This window comes from Phalaenopsis equestris, unplaced genomic scaffold (assembly GCF_001263595.1).
Source record: "Phalaenopsis equestris unplaced genomic scaffold, ASM126359v1 Scaffold000408, whole genome shotgun sequence".
NCBI classification, from domain to species: domain Eukaryota; kingdom Viridiplantae; phylum Streptophyta; class Magnoliopsida; order Asparagales; family Orchidaceae; genus Phalaenopsis; species Phalaenopsis equestris.
The window spans coordinates 188,044-198,245 of record NW_018164849.1 but is presented as its reverse complement, the minus strand read 5'-3'; the positions used below and the strand labels follow the sequence as shown (position 1 = coordinate 198,245).

The 10,202-nt window shown below is 32.7% G+C and overlaps 1 protein-coding gene across 1 annotated transcript; it reads right to left on the bottom strand.

Annotated features, from left to right (window-relative positions):
* Nucleotides 1-4,968: 4,968 nt before the first annotated feature.
* LOC110026953 lies at nucleotides 4,969-6,752 on the bottom strand. Its single transcript, XM_020728188.1, has 2 exons — nucleotides 5,762-6,752; nucleotides 4,969-5,092 (listed from the first exon to the last, which is right to left on the bottom strand). Exons 1-2 carry the CDS (start codon nucleotides 6,633-6,635, stop codon nucleotides 5,067-5,069), a joined length of 900 nt encoding a protein of 299 aa, XP_020583847.1. The 5' UTR covers nucleotides 6,636-6,752; the 3' UTR covers nucleotides 4,969-5,066.
* Nucleotides 6,753-10,202: the final 3,450 nt, after the last annotated feature.

Below are 10,202 nucleotides of genomic sequence, written 5' to 3'. Positions count from 1 at the left end.
TATATATATATATATATATGAATGATTTCCGTGATTAGTTAGAAAATTTGCAACAAATTTTGGTGTCTTGAAGCAAGAATTAGGGCCGTCAATGATCAAATTTCAAGTCGAGTTGGGGTCAGGTTGAAATCAACTTGAATAGATTTACTAGACTCAAAATAGACTATTGGCTCGTTATATTCTAATTCGATTGGAGCCGTGCCGGCTTGATACTGAATCGAGCTTGATCTGGTTTGAAACCTAAATAAGCCGGCTCAAATTGAGTTATTTGGATCTGTTCTAGCTCGAAACTAGCTAGTGACTCGTTACATTCAATTTTATTTAACATTATATATATAATTTTTATAAATAAAAAAATATTATGAGCGGATCTCAACTCAGTTCGAGCCGATTCATGTATGACTTGAAATTGGGTTGAAAAAAATTTAATGCTAATTTTCGGCTAAATATTATGAGCGGATTTCAACTCAGCTCGAGCCGATTCATGTATGACTTGAAATTAGGTTGAAAAAAATTTAATGCTAATTTTCGGCTAAATAGCTCGACTTGTTCATTTTAATTAGATCTCAATCTGAGCCAAAGTTTGAATTCAACAATAATGATCTTCGAGCTAAATTCGAGCAGAAGGACTGCCCCCATTTGGGAGTATTCAAAAGTTTCATATGCCTAATGGATGTTTGAGGGCTATATAATTAAATAGAGGTGTTTTGAAGGGCCTTTATGTCAATTCCCCAAAAAAAAGAGACATTTGAAATTTAATTAATAACTGAAAGGTTGAAATTCATATCATAAGTATTGAAAGGTCGGCTGGAATAATCTAAATTAGCCAAAATCAACCAAACTTATTCTAATTATTATATTTATGAATTTAAAATTTATCAAAAAACCAGCTTATGAAAAGAAAAAGTTTTTGCATATACTTAAAACTTTAAAAGTAAAATAATTAAACTAAAAACTTAAACTTGATCAAAGTTATGGAATTGGTTGAAATTAATAAGAAAAAAATAAAGAGAATTACACACATATTATTAAAACCATACATAACTATACTTATATACAACTTAAGAAATAAATTATTGAATTCACGCATATACGATTTGTTTGGGACTGCGGTGCAGCACCACACTGCACTTTTATCTGTTATGATAAACTTCATTTTGACAGTTATTTTCAAAAAATAGCCGTTGAAATTTGTATTTTCCTACAACTCTTAGCTGGGTGAGGTGGCATCTTTCTAGCTTCAATCTGACTTTAAAAAAAATTGTAATAGCCATCGTAGCTTTTTGAGGAACAGATTACTATTCAACAACTCCACAGCTACTTTTAGTAAGCTGTGGTTGCCCCAAACAGATCCTTATGCTTGACAAAAACAAATAATTATTAGAATTTCAACAAATAGATGAGAGTTAAGATTTTTATGTAAAATTTTGATATTTATATGATAGCTTGATCAATTGAGATATAGATAGCTGAGATTTGGGTAATATTCATGAAATTACTAACACAAAATTACATTTTTCTTATAGGAATAATTAATTTTAAATTTTAAATAATAAATAGCCTTTATTAGATTTGGGACCATTTATGATTCACCATGCAAAGAGAGAACAGAAGCGCAGTGGTCCATCTTAGAGGCACTTACATATATACCACACAATTCCAATGTATTTACATATCCAACACCCAAACATTATTTTTTCTCATTAATACCACATAAATCTTTCATATCAGAAAAATACCATTAATATAACCTTTAAAAACTAAAATACAAATTCCCATGCCTTGATAAGGTTATACATGTAAGAAGTAAAGTTCAGAAGTTAGATATTTAAATACATAAGAATTGAATTGAGAGGTATGTATGTAAATCTTCATTTTGTTTTTAATATTTCATAGTTATGTCCTCTGTGAACTGTGAACCATTTCATAGTCAAGTCTTTCCATCTTGAAAGCACAATAAACCATTTGTGCAACCCTGCATATGTACACACATACAACTACTCGATATTTGCACTCTATGAGGACCATCCACAAGGCAAGTAGATTCAGCTTTATTAATCCATCTAATCCATATTTTTGGATACTAAAATCTTCAAAATTAGCATATTCAAGGATATTGAAGCAATTGGCTCAGCATGATATTAAAACCATCTACTTAGCCACTGGCTTAGGATTAAAACCAACCATCTATGTGTGGGCTCCGAAAATACACGACCACTCCTGACGGATTCTGCATTATTTTACTTTTGATTTGCTCAGAGCTTTAGAGGGTCGAATTTTCAGAAGACGGATTGGATTGTAGATAAGACACAACCTAGATATTTCACCCTCATTTAACGAAGACTTTTTTGATATGGGATTCGAGATTTCCCATTAGCGCAAGCCCCTATGGTTAATTACCACTCCCGATAACAAGAGAACACTTTTGATTAAGACTAGTCATTAAGACTTGAGCATTCAACATATAATAATAACAGATTTAAGACTTTAAATTGTAAAATTCACCACTTGAAGCTTAAAGCAGATGGTGGGGTATGAAGATGAAACTCGATCACGATCCCACGGCTCCATCATCATGAGTCATCGTGGTCCTTGATCACCTTAGTCAGAGGAGGTAATCGACCCATCCTTACAAAAGGATTCTTGTCAGCACTCAAGGATTGCATCGCTCAAGATATCCTTGTAAATCTAGGGTGGATGTTTGTCTAAGGGGACAAAGTTAAGTCCACATTAGCTAATAGAAAGTTTTATGTCAATCAATTGTACACTTATGATTCACAACTAAAAGAGTAGAAAATCGTTAGGAAGCATACGAACTGCGACCATGACCGTAATATAATGGTGTCATTTGGCGGCAACCACCTGGTCAGTGAGCTCATGTCGTAGCCACTATTTTGTGGTGTCATCTGACCACACAACCACGCGAATAGAGGACTTGAGCCACATCCTTACTGACATGCAATTGCTTTGATTGTAAATACAGGGATACATTTAATATAACATTAGTTTTTTGTGAGCTCAAGCCAATTAGAAATTTGTCACCATCGACAAACTGTTGTGGAGGGTGGATGAGATTTTGCTTTAAGCTTTTAGTGATCGAATTTTGCTTGAATATTTGGTTAGTTACTTTAAAAATCTTAATTTAAAAGATTGACCACTCCAGTTGAAATCTTCAATCAACACGGCCATCATCGGGGTATAGGCCCTTTTATGTTTAAAATGGGCATTCAATTTTGTCAGTTTAAACTTTTAGGATATAAGTTCTATCGATTCCTATTTTTTATGAAATGGATCAGACTATTTCGGTGATTTAGAATTGTAAATTCTTATTTCAAGATTTGGAGATTTATTTTAGGACTACTAGACTCATCAACTTCAATCTTTGCTAGGAGGAGAATCAAACTAGTGAGGTCGGACTTACCACTCTATCCTATAGACAAGGCGACCCATTTAACCTGCACATGATTCTAGAAACTAATGTTTGAGCATCTAATACATTAGTTGGAGCACACGTTGGCTTTTAAATTTCATATATTTAAATAGTTTAAAGAGTTTAATAAGTTTTACATACTTGCATAAACTTTAAGCCATAAATTTAATATGGAACTTACATCAGGAAGCACATGCAACTTTTGAAAATGTGCATAATTAACTTGCTTATATAGACACCTTGATGCATATATAGCTCAAATGTATCTCAAATGATACTCATCTAAGTCTTAAAAAGTGGATTCACATTTCAAAATATCACCTTCGACTTAGGCGATAACCACAAAATTTTTATAAAATTTGAATTCATTTGGAGTTTAAAATATTTTAAAAGTATTATAATTTTAGGATTTTAAAAAGGAACAGCTTTCTGTTCACTAGCAGATATATTGCAAATCCAGCGGTTGTCTGTAATATTAATTCTTCATTTTAATATTGAAAAATATCATTTTTATCTTAAATTTACCCCCAATTTATGATATTTAGCATTTAAGTCAAGCTTACAAGCTCCCAAATTATAATACTTAATGTTTATATCAAGTTCAAACATCACTTCATAGAATTTGGTATTTGATTTATATTGACCCCTCAATTTGTAGAATTGGATATTCAATTTAAGTTTAGCCCCCCATCCTTTTACATTTAAAAATTTAAGGAATTCAAATTTCCAAATTCAATTGCAAATCTAAACCATCCAATTTCAAATATATATTTTATTTTATTTTTTGCAAGTTTAAAACCTCATATAATTCAAAAAATTCAGCAAAAGCTTCTGCCGCTCAGTTCACAACATTCCCTATCAGCTGCAAAAGCAGTCACGTTGGCATAGAAGCAGAGCCAGCTCAGTTTGGCCAATGTCGCACAAAAACAATTGGGCGCTCGAGCGCCCTTGATGGACGCTAGGCAGACAATTAAGTGTGTGTGCTTTTACGCCCACCATGGGCACTTGAGTGTCTAAGTCCCTTACGGAGGGCTTGTAAAAGTGCCTTAAAAAACACTATGTAAGAAAATATAAGGTGTAAAAGTGCCTTTAAATATTACACTTTTAATTTTAAAAAAAAAACTATGTAAGAATATCACTGGGAATGTGAGCTCTACTGAACAAAAGAGTTCAAAAAGCATAACATTGTATAGAAAAAAAAACTGCAAAAACAGCTTTTTATTTCCAACTGATCTACACACTTAAAAAACACTTTCAAATACAAGAAAACAAGTAGTAAATGTTATAATGCAGTACTTTATGTATCTCAACTTGGTTATCAAAAAGCAATAGTAAGAGACTTCAAAGATCATCATACATTAGTTCCAAACAATAGCTTACTTTGATGACAAAATTGCACCTGCAATTACAACTTAGAACATCATTGAAGCATACAAAAATTTATTAATGTGTATAAAACATTTTATACAAATATTTTATACACAGTGAAGCAAAGTAATACACTTAAAACATAGAACTTAGTTTTATATATTTGTGTATTTTGCTCACCTAAGAGAGCTTCTCCTTGAATCCATATCGGAGCATCCATTTCGAAAGTTTTCATAAAGTGAGGTCTGTGGAGTTGGAGCCTGAATGTCTACTGCTTCCTCTCATGTTCTCTATCTGTTCATTTTCAAAGGTAGCAGTTTAATGAATAAAATATTAAATATTTATGCTCTAAAACAAGATCTATTAACTCATGGACTATAACAAGTTCAAGTAGAAATAATCATATGTTTAAAATAAATTGATTAAAAATTAAGGGTATGTTTGGGACAGTTTTCTGTTTGTTTCTTTTTTCAGACCACCATTATAATTTTGTTTAGAAAAATGTGTTACGCTGTTTTCTAGAAATTTCTACGATAAGAAACTGTTTTTTTCAACCCACCCAAGTTATTAAAATACGGTATCTACTAGAAAGTTACGGTCTAATTTTTTGAAAATAAAATAAATTTATAATAGTCATCGCAGTATTTCAAACAACAGTTTCTTCTGCAGTAGCTTTATTATTGCTTCTCCAAATAACTGCAACTGTCTCAAAAAGATCCTAAATTAGTAGTTACATCTTTTAAAAAACTCATAAAAAATATTTTTTTTGGATTTTATTTCTAAATTTTAATTTAGTAAATTTTATTTTATGAGCAGGATCCTTAATGGTGCGAATAAAGGTATTTAGAGATAGTTATGTGATTAAATTATTTAAACACACAGGGTAATAGTCATCCTTTTTCAATTAATGATCATTAATATCTATATGTGTCTCAGATTTGTGAAAATGAATTTTTGCATTACCTGCATGAAGAGATGTTCTTGAAGAATTTAATGGTAGAAGTTGTGCAAAAGTGGTAGGCATTTGAAAATTGCAGTGATTATTTTCATATAAAGAGAATACTGATGGTACCAAAGCCTGAGAACCTGCTGGCATTAAAGAGATCAGTGAAGGAGATCCTGATGAAGCAAATAGAAAACCTTGAGTAACTTCTGCTTGAGGCACATTTGACTCAAATTGCTGAAAAAAAGAGTATGCCATAGTCGTACTATCTATTTCATCAAGCTGATCATATTTTCCAACACCCCCTTTCTGATCAATCTCTGATTCCATTGTGATATCTCTGAGTGATCTATTTTTCAAAAAGATATCAGAATTATTCAAATGTGCTGATGATTTCTGAAATTGTGCTGTTACATTCTGGTCAACAACAGCATTGTTGCTAAAAACATTGAATTTTGGAGCTCTATGATCATAATTATTAACATTTTCAGTAATATCATCATTAATAGCTGAAGAAGAAGAAGAAGCCAAAGATTGTGGAAACCGAATTAAATTTCCTGGAATGAATGGGAGTGGAGGGAGTTTCTCTATTTCGTTTTGAGAAACATTAAGCAACCAATCTACAACTTTACTTGGTTGATTAAGGCCAAGCTTGTCTTGGAGATCATATAATTTAATTGCGGTGGGGACTGACAGCCTCACTCTTCTATCTCTCAATCCTCTTATGGTGCTCACTTTACTATGTCTATCTTTTCCTCCAAATGTTTGGGAGACTCTCACTACCCTTGGATTTCCAAGTGTAGGGGGCCATAGTCTTGTGCATGTTTTTTTGGCTTCATTTGTATCCCCATGTTGTTTATGTAGGGATTCCTTTTCTCTTGTATCTTTTATCATCTCTTATGATTTTCATCAAATCTTTCCTTGAGCAATTAATAACTAGAGAAAACAACTCATTAGTTACTTAATAGAGGAGCACAGTGAATGAACTATATATATGAAGTCATGCATTTGAAATTGTATAACTGTGTAAAAGCTGCCAAATAAATTACCATGAATTTTTAAAATTTTAAGTCAAAGTTCAAGGGCAGGAATATGAACTGGATTAATGAAAAAAAGTCCTCTAATTTCAGAAAAATGAGAAAAAAACTACAACATAATGCAGACTAAGAGAATTTTTCAAAATGAAACATATAAAAACTGAGATTTATAGAATTCACTTCAAAAGATATACTTTTCCTGTTAGGTATGACTCATATCTAGGGAGTTGGATTGGAGTTTCTTGGTGAATAGGTGTGTCTACTGGTGAAAAGGAGTGTCTCTAGGAATAAAGGGGGTTGGGAGGAGAGCGAGAGCGTGATTGTAATTTTATTTGAGGGTTTGTATATGTCTATTTATATGTGTAACCCTATGGGATGTATAGGAACTTCTCTGAAATAGTGGAACCGCCGCTGCTCCCGAGGACATATGCAATTCCTTGCTGAACCTCGTTAAATCTTTGTGTTCTTCTTCTGGTTTATGTCGATTCCTGTTTTATTCCGCCTATTTTCACAACATTTCCAATCTTTAAGACACAAAAGAAATTTGTTAGGAAGAACAAAACAATTCAATGCATACTCAATGCATAAACACATAATATCCTATTTATACACTCCATAAACTTTTTATTTTTTTTTGTTAAATTTTCTGTGCATAAGCAGAAGATTCAATTAAACTTACTTGGAAACGCTCAATCCCATAATTATCTCAAGAAATTTCTTCGAAGATATACACTCCATAAACTTTTTATTTTTTTTTTGTTAAATTTTCTGTGCATAAGAAGAAGATTCAATTAAACTTACTTGGAAACGTTCAATCCCATAATTATCTCAAGAAATTTCTTCGAAGAAATCCAATACTATGGATGAATGAAAGCCAGAGATTGTGAAGCTGATATGATTTAGAGATGAAATGGATTCTAACTAATGCAGGTTAGCTGCTTTGAAAAAGAAGAAGAAGATGCTGGATTTACAGAAACCCTAAAAAGGGAAAATAAAGGTATTGCGCATTTGCTAACATGTGGTGCTCATCTATTCTTATCAATTTTTTATATTCATCTTGACAACCACCGCTTTATTGACAGTGGTAAGTTAGCCTTGATTACTTACGCTTCACTAATTTTTTTGTTTATGTGTTAATATAACCCTTTTACATTATGACTTTTAATTTCTTAGTGGGGGCATTTTGATATATCAGATAAGGGACATATGTTGAAGTTGAACGGAACGAAATACCGAGCAAGCAACCGGAACTTAGGTACGACTGATATATCAGATAAGGGACATAAGTTGAATTTGAACGGAACGAAATACCGAGCAAGCAACCGGAACGGAGCTCGCGAGCTAAGTAGAGCGGAAGCATTTGTCCAATCAGGGGGAGTTTCGACATGTGGGTCGGAGGTGCAGGGGCAACGCTCCCATGGTACGGTATATGGGTAATTTTATAATTAAATATTGTACACTATGTTTATATATATGTTGTATTGTAACCCAAAGGGGATTTTTGTACTCTCTTAGTGAAACAAAAGAAAGCCGTCGTGCTCCCGAGGACGTAGGCAAATTCTTGAAACTCGTGAAATTTCTGTGTTTTCTTTTTTATTTGTGTCGCTTCTTGCTTTACTTTGCCCTAATTCCTCAACATATTTATCTACTACCACTCAATTCCCATGTATTTAACTATCTAACACGAAATATTTACTTTTTACATTTATACCGCAAAAATATTTTATCTAGGATAAAAAAAATCATTATTTTGACTTTTAAAAGTGAGATGACATGTATGTAAAAATGGAAGTTTAATTGTTAGATATGTAAATATATAGGAATTAAGAGTGGAATGTATATATGTAAATCTATATTTTTATGTAAATAACTTTAAATCAGTATCACAAGGTTGACCGTTTAAGAGTATGTGGTATCATATTTAAATATAAAATTAAATATAAAATATTTGGACGCGAATATTGACTAAGTGTTTGTGAAGATATCATGATTCTTTTTAAAGCTTCGACAAATAGATATTTTGTAATATGATAATTATTAAACATTAGGTACGTGTTAGATTGACAAATGTCAGAGATCAAGCCTAACCAAAAAATTAGAAAAAAAGGCAAACTTTTTCAAATATAGTGCTATATGTCAAAATAAAATTATATTAATGTATCTCTTTTCATAAGCCGATTAAGTAATATGTCATCAATATCTTGGAAGCTGTATCATAGCCCAGTTGGGACCAGTATATCCTCTTTATGACAGCGCTAACTAGAAGGACCACACCACCCCTACCACTTATCACTGACCAAAATTTAGTTGGGAGCAAGTTGGAACAAATGAGGATTCTGAAATAGTGCTAGCCAAATTAAGGAACAATATCTTATGACATACATGTGTCATCATCAATACTTATTATAGCTCTACAAAGATAAGTTATAATATGCTCGAATGAGCAGCACATGGTTGGAAATGATATGAACAATCTACTTACAGAAGCTGTAATTTTCTCTTTTTGGTCATAAATAATGATTTCACCATCACTTTTTGGTTACAGGGAGCTGATAAAAAGAAGTAGCATGATAGAAAGGGAATGAAACGAGGGTATAAATAAGGACCTGCATGATCTGAAATTATTCAGGGATCTGTTCCTTTCATCTCTTTCTTAGCTGTACTGCAGCATCTCTCCTAGGGTTTGCCCACATTTAGGGTTTATGGTATAAATAGGTGATGCCCTTTAAGAAAAATGTTATTTTGTTTCAAGGATATATATAATCTCCAAAAGAAGTATTTACACACTTATGAAATGAGACATATAGTATTGATATTGTATTAAATTTTTTTTTGTAGCTCAATTTGTTTATACAAAGAAGTATTTACACAATTAAGAAGAGAGAGAGAGAGGATGCAATAAATTAATTAGCAGTGGCATGTCTACAAAATGGTCCCAAAAGCAGTAAATAATTGCTTAAGCCGAATGAATTTAGGCCACTTGCCCCAATGCAACAGTGGCCAACTAATAAACATGTTGCCAAATGTTTTATCTTCAAAAGAACAGATAACTATATATTTGGTCTTCAAGGGAGCAGAGTACTAATTAACCCTTGTTAATCTACAAAGTACTCAATTTTGGTCTGCTTAGGCAGCTAATCACATGCATATTTTTCCAAGCAAAAGTAATTAATGCATTCGCTTTTCCACTTAATCAAAATAAGCCTCACATGAAGAAAACTATCATCTCTCCCACTCTCTCTCTCTCTCTCTCTCTCTCTCTCTCTCTCTCTCTCTCTCTCTCTCTCTCTCTCTCTCTCTCTCTCTCTCTCTCTCTCTCTCTCTCTCTCTCTCTCTCTCTCTCTCTCTCTCTCTCTCTCTCTCTCTCTCTCTCTCTCTCTCTCTCTCTCTCTCTCTCTCTCTCTCTCTCTCTCTCTCTCTCTCT

Excerpts from the sequence above, each read along its gene's own strand:
- LOC110026953 (XM_020728188.1), bottom strand. The coding sequence starts at position 6,635 with ATGATAAAAGATACAAGAGAAAAGGAATCCCTACATAAACAACATGGG. Across the intron at positions 5,093-5,761 it reads AAGAACATCTCTTCATGCAG|ATAGAGAACATGAGAGGAAG; the intron begins GTAATGCAAAAA and ends GAAAATGAACAG.